General features: G+C 36.3%; 2 protein-coding genes across 2 annotated transcripts in view; both read left to right on the plus strand.

Moving 5' to 3' along the window:
- The first annotated feature begins 3,010 nt into the window (after window positions 1–3,010).
- On the plus strand, window positions 3,011–5,552 carry LOC123664261 (probable ATP-dependent RNA helicase DDX43). Its single transcript, XM_045598855.1, has one exon. It carries the CDS (start codon window positions 3,011–3,013, stop codon window positions 5,009–5,011), a length of 2,001 nt encoding a protein of 666 aa, XP_045454811.1. The 3' UTR covers window positions 5,012–5,552.
- Window positions 5,553–13,444: 7,892 nt separating this feature from the next.
- Window positions 13,445–20,172, plus strand: part of LOC123664062 (rho GTPase-activating protein 20) — a 40,662-nt gene continuing 33,934 nt past the window's right edge. The window contains exons 1-2 of the mRNA XM_045598681.1: window positions 13,445–13,876; window positions 14,102–14,274. Coding sequence (XP_045454637.1) covers window positions 13,709–13,876; window positions 14,102–14,274 — 341 coding nt within the window. The 5' untranslated portion in view covers window positions 13,445–13,708. The remainder of the gene's footprint in view (window positions 13,877–14,101; window positions 14,275–20,172) is intronic.

A 20,172-nucleotide genomic window follows, 5' to 3' on the forward strand; every position in this document is an offset into this window, starting at 1 on the left:
CATCATAAATACAAACAAATCAAAGATAATAATTGCATAATTTCATTCTTCGCAGCAACTGCTAAATTGCTAATAATTAAGTAGATTATTAGTATTCCCGTCTTCCCGTGAGTGCAACAGAATAGCACATTGCCGTGAAAGAAGTATAAATTAGCGATGAATTCGCTTAACACTTCACAAAATTTCGCAACTACATTTAATTTGTTAAATGCGAATTGAATCTTCCCATGTCAATAATGAATCCGAATACTAATCCTAAACCATCGATATAATCCAAAAATAATCCATCACTAGTCCTATACCTAATTCAAGAAACAAACCCGAAGAAAGTTATCTTCAGGGATTTTCCCTTGTATACTCACCAGACAATAATAAACTTTATTATATGACGTGTTAGTACAATTTGTTTTAACACACCGTGGATTTGAACGGTCATATTCGACGTGGTGGGAAGAATTTCGGGAAGTCCCCGTGCATTGATTTTGTGTTACCGTTTTCTTTTAGTGTTACCGTATTAAGAATATTATTTTACCTTTTTTTTTAGAAAATTATTTTACATTAGTTGAAAATTCAAAAATTCGGTAGATAGCACTGCTAAATCGGTATATCGGTAGACAAGGGCCAAAATCGGTAGATCTACCGATAAATCGGTAGCTTTTGTTTTTCTCTACAGTCGGACCTACCAACCTTATCCTGTGTTGCCAGCCCCAAGAAACTAAAAAACAGCAGCTCACCAATAAAAACACAGGAGAAAACAGTACCTACCAACCTTATCATAAAGAAAAGAAGCAAAGGTATTTTATGATACATCCTAAGCCTAACAGAGTATAACAAATGTTATAGATTTAAAGATAATGAAAAATTAAATACATAATTAAATTTAACAAAAATCAAAATATAAAATAAATACTGAAAGAGAATGTTTTACTTTACAAAGGAAATGCCTCGTATTTGTAATATTAAACATGTAAACAATTTGTTTAACGTTATTTATTATTCATTTTTCCTCCTTACTATGTGCACACTTCTCCGGCGAGGCGTTCCCCTCTGTCAAGGTATAAGGCCAAATGGCCATATGCGTACAATAAAACTAGTTGCAGCCGCACTGATCACTAGACTAAATCTAGTTGCGCGATTGAATCAAGGTCCTTTAAAAAATGCCAAATTGTTCTGTTTTTTGCTGCAAAAAAAGATCTGCCACGTCAAATTTACTAAAACATGGCTTTACCTTTCATACGTAAGTATTTTTTAATCACATTATTACTTGTATACTTCTTTTAAACCTTTTTAAACTTAAAAATTACAAATATTATCGGTCATGTTGACCTGATTTGTTTACCAACACAGGCCGCTCGCCCTCGTACAATATGCGGATCAGTCCGGTCATAAAAAATAAAATTTTATTTATTTCAAGCCTTCAAGGTACTCAAAATCATCTTTTAATATTGTTTGCTTAAAAATCCCGCCAAAACGCCACGTTATGTCACCTGATAGTAGTAGCAGCGGCTAGAAGTGTGCACATAGTAAGGAGGAAAAATGAATAATAAATAACGTTAAACAAATTGTTTACATGTTTCATATTACAAATACGAGGCATTTCCTTTGTAAAGTAAAACATTCTCTTTCAGTATTTATTTTATATTTTGATTTTTGTTAAATTTAATTATTTATTTAATTTTTCATTAACTTTAAATCTATAACATTTGTTATACTCTGTTAGGCTTAGGATGTATCATACCTTTGCTTAGCGTTGGGCGTTATTTAACGTAATCGGTTTCAATAACTAGTTACGAAGCTAATAACCATGTACGTAGTTTCGCCGATACGCATGTAACGATTATTTTACGTACGCAGTTTTTTTACGTACGCAGCTTTATCAAAAACTTGACACAACGACCGGCGCATAAGCGTTTTGCCTAATAACGTAACACAATACGCAGATACGCTTACGCGTAGGATAAAAAGAGATGGCTATAAGTACTATAGGTGCATTTTTGTTTTCGAATATGCTCATGCGATTTTGTACGTAATTACTATGAGCTTAAGTTTATTTTAATATGTACAGTTTTTTAAAGAAATTTTAATTTCAGTCATGTTTCTTTTTAAATATTTTCGAATTTACTTGTCTCGCGTTGAAGTATATACTAAAAAAGTGTGGGCTTTTGTTGTATTTTTAATTATAATGTATGTATCTCGAAAAATAAAATCAAATGAACTTCTAAATACGCCTGCATCGATTATTATATCTATACAAAAATCAAAAAATTAATTTAAATAACTCGTTTTGCAGCCAGTTGTAAGCCTGGATAAAGTATGAAGTTAATTTGATTATACTATCCATCAATATTAACGTACGTAACGGCATTCGTATGTGTTACAAGTTATAACATATAACTACTTCTTATCCATAATACAAACAAAAGTAATATAACGTCGCCGTCCCGTACTGATGCTGTATACAAAAATAACTAGTTACGAAAAATAAGCAGTTTCGAAACTAGTTACGCGTATCCACGAAACTACGTGTAATCGATTACACATAAAAGACGTTACGACCCACGACTACCTTTGCTTCTTTTCTTTATGATAAGGTTGGTAGGTACTGTTTTCTCCTGTGTTTTTATTGGTGAGCTGCTGTTTTTTAGTTTCTTGGGGCTGGCAACACAGGATAAGGTTGGTAGGTCCGACTGTAGAGAAAAACAGATGATGCTAATGTTACTATCACTGTATTTTGATTTTGAATAGAATGAAATTTTTTACTATTACCTGCTGGTCTATTCATCTGTTGTTATTTTTTATTGCTGTTTAGTCATTGTTCATACACCATGAGCAATTATTGTAGGTGTAGTTCATTACTATCCGTAACGTCTCCGTGGACGCAACGTTCCTAAACTCAGAGCACCGAAAACTGAAGTATTTGATTTATGTTTTAAAATACTACTTTGTATTAACCAATTTATTAAACATATATTTGTTTAGCCAAATAAAATCAAGTATAGTTAATTGTGAAATGGAAGAAAATTGGGATAGTGATGGAGAAGGGTGGGATACGGTGCAGGCACCGGTTGCTGCATCTCATAATGTCGGTGTCTCCGGCTCAAGCACCAACCGAGGAAGAACTAGAGGTGGTTATACTCGAGGTCAAGGTCAGCACTACAATACAACTTGGAGAGCACGTGGTGGACACCATAGTGAAAGCCGAAACCGAGGAAACTTTCGATATGACAATACTAATAGAAAAGTTATCACAATTTCATCTAATAAAGTCGGGCGTGTTATTGGCAAAGGAGGTAGTAAGATTCGTGATCTTGAATACGAAACGGATGCAAAAGTCAAAATTGGCGATTCTAGTGGATATTCCACTGAAATAACTTTGTTTGGTACTAATGACGCTATATCGAAAGTAGAAAGTTTGATAAACGAATTGGTAGAAGAGCGAAAGCCGCCTACGCCAAAGGAAAATCCAAATAACCATAAAAATGCTGTAAGCACTGCTACAAATGAGGTAAGCATTGATAGAAACGAGTATATGATGCTAAATGAAAATGGTGTGGAGGTTATAGACTGGGATAAACTTAATGCCGCATGCGATAAAGCCCAAAAAGAGAAGTGGGAGAGGTTGCCAAAGGTTAACAAAAACTTCTATAGAGAAGATCCAACTGTCAGTAATATGACTCCTGCTGAAGTTTCTCGGTGGCGTTTAGCAAATAACGACATAAAAGTTAACCGAACCTTTGAGGAGAAAGAAGGATTACCACCGATACCCAACCCAGTAATAACATTCGAACAAGCATTCCAAGACTACCCTGAAATATTAAAAGAAATCTATAAACAGGGATTTAAGCAGCCATCCCCTATACAGAGTCAAGCTTGGCCAATCTTATTAAGAGGGGATGATATGATTGGCATAGCTCAGACTGGTACGGGAAAAACTTTGGCTTTTTTGTTACCAGCATTAATTCATATTGATGGACAGCCGACTCCGAGAGAAGAAAGAGAGGGGCCTACTGTTCTCATCTTAGCTCCTACACGAGAACTTGCTCTACAAATTCATAAAGAGGTTATAAAGTATGAATACAGAGGGATTAAGTCTGTCTGCCTCTATGGAGGAGGAGATAGAAGAGAACAAATCGATACTGTTGCTAAAGGTGTTGATATAGTGATCGCCACCCCTGGAAGATTGAACGATCTTACAAAGGCGGAACATTTAAATGCTATTAATTTTTCCTATATTGTTTTGGATGAAGCGGACAGAATGTTAGATATGGGATTTGAACCCCAGATTAAAAAATCTTTGTTTGACGTTAGACCAGATCGCCAAACCGTGATGACTTCAGCTACCTGGCCTTCGGGAGTGCGGCGTCTTGCACAGACTTATATGAAAGATCCTATACAAGTCAACGTAGGATCTTTAGATCTCGCTGCAGTACATACTGTTACACAGAAAATTATGTTCGTCGAAGAAGATGACAAGGAGCATACATTATACGAGTTTATTGAGAATATGAATAAAGATGAAAAAGTTATAATCTTCTGTGGCAAGAAAGCCACCGCTAGACATATAAGCACCGATCTGGCAGTAAAGGGGATAGAGTGCCAAGCTTTACATGGAGATCGTGATCAAATCGACAGGGAGGCAGCTCTTGAAGATATGCTTGAAGGAACAGTTAACATTTTAGTGGCGACAGATGTCGCATCTAGAGGTATTGACATAAAAGACTTGACCCATGTTATTAATTTTGATTTTCCACGTCAAATTGAGGAATATGTACATAGGGTAGGCAGAACTGGTAGAGCCGGTAAAACAGGAATAGCCTTGTCTTTTATTACAAGAAGTGACTGGGCTCACGCTAGTGAATTAATAAAGATTCTGCAAGAGGCTAATCAAGATGTGCCTGATGAGCTTCAAAAGATGGCTGACCGGTTCAGCGCTATGAAGCTTCGTAAAGACAGAGATGGAGGAGAGAAGCGTGGGAGAGGAGGATGGAATAGAAGAGGTGCATATTACTAGCACTTATCATTACTAACATAATTATCATATTTGTTTAAAAAACTTTTTTTTCGTATTTTGTACATTTTGCGTGTAAGCTATTTAAATACCTTTAAGCATGGGGAAAAATTTAGTAACTTTTTGTTAGATACAAAGTAAAGTCAAATTCCTGACTGAACTTTATCTGTGAATTAGTATATTAGTTATAGATGCAGTGATTATTATACTTGTTTATGAACTTTATAGATTTTTGAACTTTTCTAAAAAATGATAGGAGTCAATATTAACAACTTTTTATGTGTACTTATTTGCATACATAGAATCTCACTTGTTTTATAATAGTCGGGTATATTATTTTAGTTTTTGTTACAGGATGTAACTATTGCGTTTTTCTTTGATTGTAGTCAGTATATTGTATAAAAGCAGCCCTTGTATAAAAACTTGATATTGTATAAAAACAGCCACTGCTTTAACTAACAACAATATAGTAAATAGATTTAAGGTTTTCGTAAATATAGGTGTATAGATAAATATAAATTGAAATAAAACTCTCCAGTATTTATTTTTGTCTATTATTTCACAATAATAAAATCCAACAGGTCTTTGTTACTATTACACATTAATATGAGTAAACGTTATATATTTATAAATACAACACCAAACGCCACAAAATAATCCATAATTAAAACAATTCAAGCTTAGTAAGTTGATGTTTGAACAGATTATTAATTTCACATCAGTTATAAATGGACACGCTTAAAACTACGATCGTGTTGCATTCTTTTTAAAATTTATGTGCATCACATCACATTAATATTAAATTTGATAGATTCTTTTCATTTAACAACTGTAAATGAATCAAATTCACAAATTTCCTTTCAACCAACTCATAGCACAAATTCGTCAACTGAAATAACGGTAACAAATAAATGGATTTTTTTAAATTAGTTTTTTTTATAATTTTTTCAACACTAAAATTACATAAATTTGCTTTAAATTATGAGGTTAAAATTGTATGTTAAAATAAATTAGTTCTTTATACTTAGTTCTAATTTTTTTTAAAGGTGTGCATAATAAAGTAAAGAAAAATATAAAAGGTGATAATGAGATTGTTTTTTCGTTTACTTTGAAATTTGTTTTCTTTCAAATTCAAAAGTGGACTATAAATTAAAGTCAATACAAATGTACAATACACTGTAATTTTTCCATTTATTATACTGACCACAGTCTTAGGTGGTTTATAATAAGTTCTATAGTATTTGAACGGTAGTTATTTTATTTGTTGCTTCATTATTCTCTTTTATTTCTAGGCGGTTTTGTTATTCATGAGCTAGATAACTAAAACAGCCTTATTACTAATTACTTTCTTCATATATCACTTAAAAATATTTTTATGTCCTTGACCTGACACTACAGGTATTGCTTGTAACATCCATTATAATAAAAAATAAAATTTATCACCAATCTTAACATGAATAAAAATCGGCCCTATAGCTGAGTATTTAAAATTTAATAATGAATTCTGATTATCCACATTTTCAGTTCCGATTTTTTAGTTTAAAAGATGTCAAAAACACAAAACCATGCGTTACGTTTAATAATAAAGTTATTTTGAGAGGAAAATCAAATTATAAAATTGTATTTGCTTCAAGAGAAATAATGTTTAATATATGAAAACCTATGAAGAAACACATTTATTTTTATACTTATAATAGGTATATTTGTAGAAGATATTTTAATTTTAGTTGTTTGTAAAAAAAAAGATACTTTGTTGTGATTACTGAACGCAGCATATTTTAAGAAGGCTATCGTCGGTATCGGTCAAGAAGTGGTATCGGCTTAGGGTATCGGTCATGGATCAAGTATACCTACAGGTATCGGTTGATAAATTGCGTAGACAGAGTAATTTACCATGGAGCATAGAGAAAGTTCTCTATGCTCCATGGTAATTTACTCTAAGACAAGTCTACGATAAATTGTTAATAAAAAAATAATAATAACAGGCCATAAATATTGGTCTGCCCTTTAATCCTACCTAAGATTTTTAACTTGCCTTCTTCTAGTTTTCTCAAGAAAAATAAATAAATAAATTAAATTTCATCCCAACTTGAAATAATCGTATTTCTTTAAAGGGGCCTACTCAAAGCACTGCCTGCAGGGCCTGCTTGCAGTTACTGCCGCAGAGGATGTTGCTCCACAAAGCACTGCAAATCATTTACGCGGCATACGTTGTCGTGTTCACTTGTGTTCTCTTTGTCCTTGCCTAAATTCGTCAGTTTTTATAAATGGCTCCTACATTATTCAAACACCAAAAAATAGCATTGGGTTTGACTGTATTGAGTACTTGTAGCGTTCAAAAGAAAAAAAGGAAGCACTGGTGTAAAATAGTTTTATATTTTTCATGTAAAAGCGACATAGCCTGCGACCGCAAATCTTTGTTATGATAATGATCGTGGTTAGTTTTCCAAAGACATGGCAAATCCCTATACAATTAGATTACGTCCCTCCACACGTCTTTTTCTCGCTGGCTCATTTTTCTTGAAGAAAACAGAGCCAAACAAATAATATAATAAAACCAAACCAACTAACCACCAACTAACTGATTAATTGCTAAATGACAACCACTGACAAGACAAACCCCAGGTCAAATAGAGTAGACAAACGTCGCAATGTACCGACGTAAACAAAATGGTGGTCTAAATCGGCCCGACCGAGCTACACATGTCCCTGATTGCAGTTTACGGAGTGGGGAGATCGTGTGTCGGGCTGGCAGAACGACACTGCGGCCCTGCGACAGGGTGAACAATTAAAATATCGGCCCTGCATGCATACATACAATACGATCGGCAGTGGCACTGCAAGCAGGGCCCTGCAGGCAGTGCTTTGAGTAGGCCCCTTAACCAAAACGTTTCTGAAAAATTGCCCTTACATGGATTCCAATTACCCGCTAGTTAAACCTGAAAATATTTGTGCATTATAACTAACAAATATAAAATGTTGTTGTGAACGTTGAGGGCAATCTCAAGTTGGCGGGGCAACTTAGTTATTTATAATTTTTTTTTGCTATTTCAATCGTCAGTCAATTGTTCTTCATTGTTCGACCGTAAGATTACCTTATTTTAATTTGGCGGGGGCAACTCAGTTTTTTTTGCTATTTCAATAAAATTGTTCGCTAATTGTTTTTCAATGCTTGATTGATCATATTTTTCTTTTCGTTTTTAGTTTTTTTTTAATTTTCTAAAATTGACTCGTTAGCACTAAATATTGATTTTTTTTCACTTTCATTTCCTTATTTCAATTGTTAACTAATTGTTCTTCATTGTTTGATCATAATTTTTTTGTTCGTATTTAGATTTTTTTTTAATTTAAACAAACCGATTTGCCCCCGCCAACGGTTAAGGTTGTTTTTTGGCCTGCCCAGCGTGGTGACTATGGGCAAAACACAGGAGTTCACACCATTTTTTACGCAAACTTGTGGTGGCCTATGTTGGCAGGCGTAAGCTCACCTCCGTGCAAGTGTATCGGCCTAGTGCGTCCAAAAGTAATTTACAATATCTGGAACTGTGAGATTGTACATTCAGTTTTGACTCGGTTTTCAGTTTGAATTACTTAAATGACAAGTGCTAACAAGAAGCTTAAGCACGCCTCGCTTTACATGCACTACCGTGCCAGAGTCGTCGCGTGCATCGTGTGCCGCCCTCCCAACGCACGCTGCTTGCCCTCCACCCGTGAAAATTTGAAATCATAGTGAACAAATGTAAATATAACATGTTTCAAAGAATACTTTTTTATAAGAATATTAAAAAAGTTTCATATAAACTCGTTTTAAAAATTTATTTATTTATTTACACTTTATTGTGCACCAAACAAGAAATGTAATAAACAAGCAAGATTAACAAAAATTGTGTCTACTTCCGTGGCAACCTGCAGCTATTATGGCGGCCCAAGATACAAGCATAGCTTATTTTGGGTCCCACTAGCAAATACTGTATATTCTATGCAAATGTAGATTACTTGAATAAATAAATAAATAAATTAGTAGAAAAATGTACAAAAGGTGGCCTTATTGCTTAAAAGCAATCTCTTCCAGGCAACCTTAGGGCAAAGTAGATGATATATTGACGGTATAGGTGTACAGTTTTATATATGTAGGCACACTACGGGGGTACTCCACGAGAAAAGGACTGGTAAAAAATATTAATGTTTCCGTATTTAGTAATATTTGAAAATCTTATACTTATTATTTCCTTCAACCTAAGTATATATTATTACATACTAAGTGAACACTAAGTCTATTCACAACTTACTTCGGGATAAACTGTATCCACAACCATATTTTTCTTTTAACACAAGGTGCGAAGAAAACAAAATAATACAAGAAATTGCTTTACGTGATATGGCCAGCTTTTGTACTTTTTCTTGCTTTTTATATTTTTCTGATTAAAAAATAATTGTGTTGTTTGCTGGCAAACGAAAAAATACATCGACAAGTAATACAACGTAGGTAGACGAAAAAATAGTCTAATAAATACGCATTATCAAAAATTACTCTAAAAGTTGTAATCAGATCTCGATGAAATTTAACATGGTAAACATCGGCTTTCGAATAAATTAAAAATTATCGAAATCGGTCAGTCAGTCAGTCAGCTCAGCCTATTGCAGTCCACTGCTGGAAATAGGCCTCCCAAGTTCGCGCCAAACATCCCGGTTTTCCGTAATCCAATCCAATGGAAATCGGTACACCCAGTAAAAAGTTATGCGGATTTTCGAGGGTTTCCTTCGATTTCTCTGAGATCCCATCATCAGATCCTGGTTTCTTTATCATGGTACCACACTTAGGATATCTCCTTTCCAATAAAAAAAGATTTATCAAAATCTTTTCATGAACAACGAAGCTATCCCCGAACATACATAGCGCGCATAGGATATCAACTTGGGGCGCCTAGTCCGCAGCGGGCTAGCCGGTCACCGCGCGCGACCAATAGGCATTTTATAATTTTTTGTAATTTTTCATAATCATAATTGAGAAAAAGATTACAAGGTGGCGGAGCAATCACAGAGGAAACACAAAAAAATTTCGCACGCAAGCCTGCGACTTGGGACAACGAAGATCCACGGGCACCATTGTTGCGCAATTATTCGGAGAATATCCCGGACTTCGAAGAGGGCGGACATTAGTGCAGCGCTCGGGTAGCTTAAAAACGGGAGGGCCCGGGGGATAACGGAGTTACCACTGAGCTCCTTAAAGCCGCAGGGCGACCTGTCCTAAAAGCCTTGGCAAGACTCTTTAACGCCATCATTCACCGAGGTAACACACCAGAGACGTGGTCCAGGAGTGTGGTGGTGCTGTTCTTTAAGAGAGGCGATAAGTCTCTGTTGAAGAATTACAGACCGATCTCACTTCTGAGCCACCTCTATAAGCTGTTTTCGAGGGTTGTTACGAATCGTCTCGCCAGAAGACTCGATGAATTCCAACCACCGGAGCAGGCTGTGTTTCGAAATGGCTACAGCACCATGGACCACATCCATACTATTCGGCAGATTATTCAAGAGACAGAAGAATATTATCAACCGCTGTGTATTGCATTTGTGGACTACGAGAAAGCCTTCGATTCTGTCGAGACCTGGGCTGTCCTGGACTCTCGGCATATCGACTGGCGATATATCGAGATACTAAAATGTATGTACGACGCGGCGACGATGACCGTTCATGTCCAGAACCAGAGAACAGGGCCTATTTCCCTCCGGCGTGAGGTAAGACAGGGAGAAGTAATATCACCGAAACTGTTTACCACTGCGCTGGAGGATGTCTTTAAGACCTAAGGTTAGGGAGAACGAGGCATTAACGTCAACGGTGAATTCATCTCTCACCTTCGTTTCGCCGACGATATTGTCGTCTTTGAGGAGCCGTTCGATGAGTTAGGCCACATGCTGGCCGGCCTAAACGAGTCCTCCCAGCATGTCGGTCTCTGTATGAACTTGGATAAAACAAAAGTTATGTTTAACAATTAAGTTATACCGAGACCGGTATCGGTCGATGGTACCCTTCTCGAAGTGGTTCAGGATTATATTTACCTAGGCCATACTATCCAACTAGGCCGCAACAACTTCGAGAAGGAAGCCGACAGATTCGGTTGGGCTGGGCGGCGTTTGGCAGGCTTCGTCGAATCTTCACTTCAAAGATTCCGCGATGCTTGAAGACAAAAGTCTTCGAGCAATGCGTTTTGCCTGTGTTAACATAAGGAGCCGAGACGTCGACACTGACGAAGGGACTGGTCCACAAATCGCGCAACGTGCAATGGAACGGGCTATGCTTAAGGTTTCTCTCAAAGATAGGATTAGAAATGAGTTTATCCACGAGAGAACGAAAGTAACAGACATAGCCCACAGAATTAGCAAGTTGAAGTGGCAGTGGGCTGGTCATCTTGTGTCGCAGGACCGATGGCCGTTGGAGTAGACGGGTCCTGGAGTGGAGACCGCATCTTGGCAAATGTAGTGTAGGACGTCCTCCGGCCCATTGGACCGACGATCTACGTAAGATTGCCGGTGTAGGCTGGATGAGGATTGCGGAAAACCGGGATGTCTGGCGCGAACTTGGGGAGGCCTATATTCAGCAGTGGACTGCATAGGCTGAAGTGATGATGATGGTGTATTTGGCTTTTTTAGCAATAACTTATTTAATTATTCCAATGATAAGTAAATGAAACATTGTAAAGATTTAAATCTGAAACTTAAAGATAATTCAAGTAGTGAATCAGATATTGACGGTATTGGTTTATTTCATGAAATCATTGCATTAAAGTTGCATTTTACAAAAAACCAGTCTAATGATCCACAAACCTTATTACAATATCTTTTTACCAATGACTTAATTTCAACATTTCCGAACACAGCAATAGCGCTAAGGATATTACTTACACTGCCAGTTTCAGTTGCATCTGGTGAAAGATCCTTTTCAAAATTAAAAATTATCAAAAATTATTTAAGATCAACAATGCTTCAGCAAAGACCAAGTTATTTAGCTATAGTTTCAACTAAACATGAAATTTTAGACAGTTTGGATTCAAAAAAGTTGATAGAAGATTTCGATAGATAGTCGTTGGGCGGCATAATCGGTATTGCACGCGGGCGACGACACGGCTAGCGGCGGGTCTGCGTACATTGACCCCTCATCTTTTGTCTTTGTCGCTCGCGTATACATATTGCCGTTGCGCTCACACAGCTTTAGTGACAGACAGACAGACGGTAGTAGACAGGTCACAGATTGTCAACCTTTTTAATTTAATTTTTTTTTGTCAAATTTAAGGCACAAGATTCATCGTTTTTCATTTTTAATTTAACCCAAAAGTTAATATTACTTATATTAAATGCGAATATGTGTTTATTGGTGTCTTTTTCACACATCAACAGATCAAAGATTTTTTGCAAACACAAAGTATAGCCACCAAATTGTACACATAGTAATATATACATACACTAACTTATATATGTGTGTATATATATAGTTCTTTTCTAAAAAAATACATTTTATTCTGTAACTAGACCGATCCACGGGCAGACAGTGTAGATTTAGTGTAGTGTGCAAAAAACGAGATCTAAGACATCCCAAACTCTAAACTCTACCGATTTTTTAAAGCTTCATACTTTATATAAAAATTTTGAGAACCACTGGCAGTAGGCAAAAAGGTAATTTTTCGTGCTCCGCGTCCGTACTATAGCGCGTTCTGTGTGGCTCTTTGAATTTGGCCTCACTTTTTACGATTTTTGGCCTTTTTACTTTTAATTGTTTGTTATTCGTTTGTTTGTTACTGTTCGATTGAAAAATTGTTTGTTCGTCTTTTATTTTTTTATAATTAATTAAACAAATATCCATCCTTAAGTTGGCCAACATAAATAGATATCTTTATTTGTGTCGCTCAATATAATTAATTTTTATTAATTATCGTTTGTTTGACCATTATTGATGCTTTTTGATCATAAAAACAGTTAAATTTTTAATTATTATTTTTGAAAAATTAATTTGTATATTGAAATATCGTTGCATGACGTCTCCGGCGCTTTGGAAGGTGCAGCCCCTTCGCCCTTGCGTAACAACAATATACGATCCGTACCCTAGGATCGTAGATATGTGCTTTGTACGATAATTCTGTCTGTCCTACCGAAATAATGAAACGCAACGATTTCTCCACAATTGATGAATTTGGAGCAACGACCTTTTTTTTTGGCCAACTGAAATTTGAAATTTGATGAAATTCGAAAACATTTGTTCAGTATTTGTATGGTAATTTGTCCTTCCATTTTTTTTTGGCCTACTGAAATTTTTAATGTAATTTCCTTAAAAGCTTGAATTTGAATTTTTTTTGTTCGATGTACGATAGTTGTTCCGAAAAAACGATAATTTCACGGCACTGTGTCGATCAGACGGGTGAAAATTTCTGGTAACACTGTATTTGGCATTTCAGTTGCTTGTATATCGAGGCATCGAGCTAGTTGATCATTGTGATTTTCGGAAAGTGTATTAAATCTCGTTTAAATGGGGGTGGAGTTGAAACAAAAATGAAATCCCGACATATTCTAAGTGATTACAAAGGAATTGGGCTTATGGATTAAATGATAATTACAGATGATAAGCTCTTAGAAAAATGTTTGCAGTCTATTTAACTCGTTAAACAATTTAACAATTTGGGTCGGTTAAATAGTTTTTCGAGAAGCACAATAATGAGCAACTGGGCGAGGCGAATGCATCGGCGAGCTGCTACATTGAGCAATGTGGTTACTTCTTGTGGGCATCCTAATTCTTTGCCATATCCAAGAAGACTCGAAAAAGTGAAGTTCGGTGTTCCTCTTCATGAAGTATGCAAGGATGACATACCGGGACCCTTACTTGTTAGTTATCTTAATTTATTTAAGTAATTAAGATCAATTTCTCAATATTCATTCAATCGTTGTTGTTTTCATAAATATTACGTGTTTTACAAAACACTTCTACCGGAGTGATGAAAAGTTCATTCAAATAAAATAAGCAATAAAACCCTATGTAGTAAGTCAAATGAGACAAAAAATATTGCTTTGTTGTGGTTGTATAATATTTTAAATTATTAAAATACCTAGGTGCTGATATTGAAATTGAATAAAGAAGCACCATTACGGCGCGATGTGTTTCGCGCTCCTGGGCATCAAGGAGCTATGAAAAAGCTTATACATTTTCTACAGACGGGTCGTCTTGTCAATGTCGATAATTATTCTGTATATACCATAGCCAGTGTGCTCAAAAAGTTTTTACGGTAAGTGCAAACCATGATAATTTAATATTAAATAATAAAATTTGAACTTACAATTCGTGGTTTATTTTAGTTATTCAACGTTATAATTTTTTTTTTTATTCTCTAAATGTATGAAATTTTATTATTTACTTCTGTCCCAGAGAATACTATAGTAATAATAAAAACTAAATTTTTCAGAATACATAAAGTATTCATTTTTTGGTAGTTTTAAATAATCAAAAGTATATTGGTTTTTAATAGTAATGTGCCAGATTGTCAAAAATGTTTACTAGCGGATACAGATCTGGATACGCATATAGATATTTACTGTCAAGATCCACGGATATGGATCTTTACTGTCAAGATCCACGGTGTCGCTGCGTGACCTTGAAATGATAGTTGAAGTCAGACCCGCCGCAACAATGGCTAGGACTAAGGTTACCACATCGAATGACCCTATTATCGGGAGAAAATTTTTTTTTTTACGGGACATTGATTAAATAAAATTAAAGTTAATAAATATATTTTTGAAACAATAACATTTAACATTACTGTTACATCGTCCGCTGCCGATACAAATGTCTATATAAATAAATAGTAACAAAAAAAAAGCAGCAAATGATTTTCTCATTACTTATAATATTATCATATTATCAACAAAATTGATCATATTAATAAACGAAATTGAATAAAGTAATTTGTTTTTTAGCTTTCCACATATTGTATTTTGTGTTACTTTTCACAGATTTTACGTTTTCTGTGTTCTTTTACTATTTAACTTTAAATTCAAACAATTTACCTCAAAGTTGAGTGAAATCCTTTTTTATATACAATAAGATCGGCAAACAAGAGTTAGGCTCACCTGATGGTAAGCAATAATCGTAATTTATAGATGCTTGCAATATCAGAAGCATCGGAAGCGCATTCCTGACCCTATCCCCAATCCCCTGATGATCTCAGATGCATAACTACACGCCAATACTGCCGGAGCGCGGAGTGGCAATGTTTCGTTTAACTAAAATTCAGAACTTAAAATTATTGTTGTTTAGCAACCAGGTCCAGGAAAAGTCGAGCATCTAAAAAACTTAATAAACCGTGATAAAATCCAAAAAAGTTGTTTCAATAAAAAAAGTTATTTGTTTTTCATTTTCTTATATTTATAAAAATAATGTCATAGCTTTCTATGTGTAATAGTGATCTCATAAGATAGTTAGTTAGTTTAATATCATTGAGTAATATATTATTAATATGATAACTTACTAGAATATATATTTGCAATTAAAGGTGCCAAATATTTCTTAATTACACTACTTAATCACATAATCTAAGTTATAATATTATGCAGTGTTTTACCCTGTCAATTGAATTTGAAAATTAATAAATGATCCGCGAGAAAAGTGACAGATACGGATATGAATATGGCCCTCATTTTTCCTGTGGATATCCGTGGAGTTACAGATACGGATATCTAAAAGCTCACCAGTATAGGCTATGAGGATGCATAGTTCTGTATATGCTGCTTTCAATGCTGGAAATATAGTTGAATTTTTATAATTCATAAAATTTCGTTACATTTGTAATAAGATGAATTAAAAAATTCCATTAGTGATATTTGTATCTGTTTGGATGTATAGTATAAAATATAATAGTGTATAATATACATAGTCTTGCCCTAAATATTGATACAAAGAAAAAAAAAATTTAATTGCACGTAACATTTATTACTATTACAGTGCGTTAGTTTTATACATTAATATAAAAACATTAAAAATATATAAAGCTTATACAAAGTGGTCTCCTTTGGCTGCAATACAGTCCTTTAAATGTTGAGGCCAGTTATCACTAGAAGCACGCACTCTTTCCATGGGAAAATTCTTTGGATTGTATGGATTTTTTTAGACACTCCAAATTATTTTAATTTATTTATTTTATTTTATTGGGATAGCTTACAGCTTGTTATAACTGTAACTAATACAGAATAAAAATAAAAATGAAGCTAATAACATGCTACCACATACAGAAACTACTACAAAATATTTCTAGAAAGAGTAATCTATATAATGCTAAACAAGACTAGTTGAGTAGAGGGCCCATGTTGGAACACCGGGCAATGAGAGAGCGGACGAGTTGGCCAAAATGGGCGGCTTTAACAAAAAAGACGGCACCTGACTACGACAGAGTACTAATCTCGTATGTCAGAAGGCAAATCCGGGAAGCGACTACCAGGGTGTGGCAGGACAGATACAATTCTTCGAAGACTGGCTCGGTCACGAAAATATTCCTACCGGATGTAAAGACCGCTCACAGACTGGTAAGGAAATCGGCACCAACATCTGTCGACACGCAAATTCTGACCGGCCACGGAGGATTTGCGGCGTATCTTCACAGATTCCACCTCACTGACAGTCCCTCGTCTATCTGCGACCCGAATTGTGAGGAGACAGTTCTGCATATTATACCGAACTGCCCGAGGTTCAGTAAGGAAAGGCTGGATCTGGAACTCAAACTCCAGATTAAACTGGACCAGCCATCGCTCCATACCATCCTGGAGAGCGAGACTAGCAGAACGTCCTTCCTCACATTCGCGAGAAAGGCCGTCAATACAGCCGCAAAGAGGAACAGCACGCTTTCTCCATCACCGGCTTTAACACCTGCGCAGAGTGCCAACACCGTCGTTCATACAACACACACTCAGAAACACTACACACAAGCACAAATAGAGCAAAACCGTATCCAACAAGCCGCTCAGCGGGACAACACAACAGCTCCGCGGATGTCTCCTGGCCGCACCCTTCTGGGCCCCATAAATAGGACCATGTCTTCGCCACTCCAAGACCTGTTCAGGAATAGAGCCAACCAAAATGCACCTCCGCAACCGACTCAGAGCAGGATGACACTATCCTCGCCCAGTGAAGTGAATGGAAGTGGAGAAGTTGGTATTAGGACCAGATGCGTGGCTCTATTCATGGACAGCAAAGTGGAGAGGATGGGGATAAGCTTCTGTCGCTCCGATGAACGCAATCGGCTGGCGATTTCGCCGGGACTCGCCTTATTGATAAACGGTAGCATTCAAAAGACAAGCATAAGGCGCACAAAAATCACAGCGCTAGTGCAAGAGCAGGAGGGCGACTCGACCTATCGTTTGTTGCGGTTAAAAAACAAAGAGATCGCACTCTTCGAATGGGGAGAGACGTCCGCCTTCGCGCAGTCCAGCTTGTGGCTACAGCGGATGAGCGAGATCCCCGGGGGAATCCCCGGAAGAATCAGTATGGATTCGATGAGAGTCTGCTATGATAGAGGCGACGTATCAGATAGGTAGGGTTGCCTAATGGCCTCCAAGAACAGTGAGGTCATGTCTACGAAGACAGGTTGGAGGACCTTGGGTACTTAAAACCAAAATGCAAATCACCTTCACCCCCTGCGTCGCCGGCTCTCGGGGAAGCCGTTCCGAGCGACTCGGAGCGCCTACAACTAAAGGTCGAGGCCCAGAAGGTAGAACAACGTAGGGCAATGGCCGCACCCGAATCTAAGCCGAGCTCGATGTCATTGGCGACATTTATTCAGGCAACCATCTCCCCGAAGCAAAGTAAGCTTCCCCATCTTCCTTGGATATACGGATTACAAAGTCTAGGGCTATAGATGCTTTGATTACGATATTGGTATGGCATTTAGAGTAAGCCATACTCTCTAAAACTGACCATAAATCATAATTAACCTTTCAAGAATGATATCTTGATACACTTGCGCCGATGTTTTGATACCTTTTTCACACCCACCAAACCATCACCAAAGTCGGATAATGCCCACGTTGTACTCTGTTGACTAATTGGGAAACTTTCTTAGAGTTTTGAGCATAAATACGGTAATTTTATTTGTTAAAGTATTGCTCAATTGTAAATAATGCTTATCTGAGTTAAATAACGGTGAACGAATTTCTTTTAAAAAATATACTTGTCCCACGGAAACGCTTGGTCAGTAGCCATTGTTACAACTTGAGCCGGTGGCGTCGATGGGTCGCGTAACTTCCGTAAACAAAATTTTTCTGTGACCTCCCTTTGTGTGCAGCTTAAGTAGTTGCGTTGATTTTACCACCCTATTCTTTTTTATATTATCAGTTCAGAAATGACCACTGCATCTCTTATAGGCTGCAAGACCCAAGTCATCTTTTAAAATACATGACATGGTTCTAGGTGCTATGTTCGTCAGCCGACATCATCTTTTGCTTTTGTACAGGATTTCTTTGAATTCTTTCCCTTACTGTTTTTTTTTTTGTACGAACACTACGTGGACGGCCAGATCTTTTTCTGTCATAAACAGAGGAGGTTTCATTGTACCTATCAATAGCCCGGCGCACAAACATTTGACCAATACCAAGCGTATGGAGTGTTTTAAAAATTATATTTGGCTCCATACCTACTTTGTGTAACGCAATCACAGCGATTCGGTTTTCTTTATCACCCCACTCCATTTTAATATAAAATATTTTTCAATGTATTGGCTCGAAAATGAGAAAACACAATGAACAATCATATAAAAATGACAGATTCCAAATTCAAAATAATTTGTTTGTTTTTAATTGTAATAATATTTATGACCAGACTATGTACAATGTAAATAATATAACTAGTCTGGCCTTAAATACTGTTACATAAAAACTTTTCTTTTTTTAGACTTTTTAATTTTTTTGAAATTGGAACACGTATATAATTTTAAAAACTAATTTCGATTGTGCATCATTTCACATATTTTTTCGGGTTCATTATCAAATTATGATATATGGAATGGGGTGTTAAAGAAAATAGGATTGTAGTGATCGCCTTGCACAAAGTGGGTATGGAGCCGTCGATCATATTCCAGACACTTCAAAAGCTTGGTATCAGCCGTATGTTCATATATCGTACTATCAACAGATACAGCAACATTTCGTCTGTGGAAGACCGGAAAAGATCGGGGCGGCCGCGTGTTGTTAATGTTAGAATTCGTCGAAACCCCATTAGGAAGCAAAAAAATCTTATCGCGAGAAATGAAGATTCCCGCTAAGACTCTGTCGCGTATTATAAAACAAGACCTGAAGCTGGGTGCTTATCGCCGATATACCGGACATGCCCTAAATCAATCTTTACAATTAAAGAGAGTGGATCGATCAAAACGCCTTCTGTCGCGATACGCAGTCAAAGGCACCGAAATGTACTCTTTACCGATGAAAAAATTTTCACGACTGATGAACACTACAATAAGCAAAATAATATAGTGTACGCTCACAGTTCTAAAGAAGCTGCTCAAGTTGTCGGAAAGGTACAACGTGGTCATCATCCTGCGTCAGTGATGGTTTGGTGGGGCGTGTCTTGTGCTGCTGTGTGTTTATTTATTTAATAAGAATTACCAACAGAATTATATGTTAAAAACATGACAATGAGCAAATACACATATAATTCCTCTTAAAGGCAGTTAAAGCATGCGCAAGAAGTAATTTATCTGACTATTCAAAAAATTCAATTATCAAGGAGTCACAAAACTAACTTTTTGTAAAAAAGGAGTGAAAACTTCAGCCAAAGTGTATCAAGATACAGTCTTGGATCATGTTGTGAAACCTCCCAGCAATACACTTTTTAAAAATATACCGTAGACTTTCCAGCAGGACTCTGCACCTGATTACAAGGCAAGAACTACCCAAGCCTGGCTTGAAACCAACGTTACGGACTTTATAAGAGCTGAAGACTGGCCCTCATCTAGCCCAGACCTCAACCCTTTAGACTTCAAATTATGATCAGTTCAAATTATGGTCAGTCTTTAAGAGGAATTATATGTGTATTTGCTCATTCTTATGTTTTTAACATATAATTCTGTTGGTGATTCTTATTAAATAAATGAACACACAGCAGCAGGTTATATAAAATCCAATGTATACAACCAACTCAG

The sequence above is a fragment of the Melitaea cinxia genome, chromosome 21 (assembly GCF_905220565.1).
Source record: "Melitaea cinxia chromosome 21, ilMelCinx1.1, whole genome shotgun sequence".
NCBI lineage: Eukaryota > Metazoa > Arthropoda > Insecta > Lepidoptera > Nymphalidae > Melitaea > Melitaea cinxia.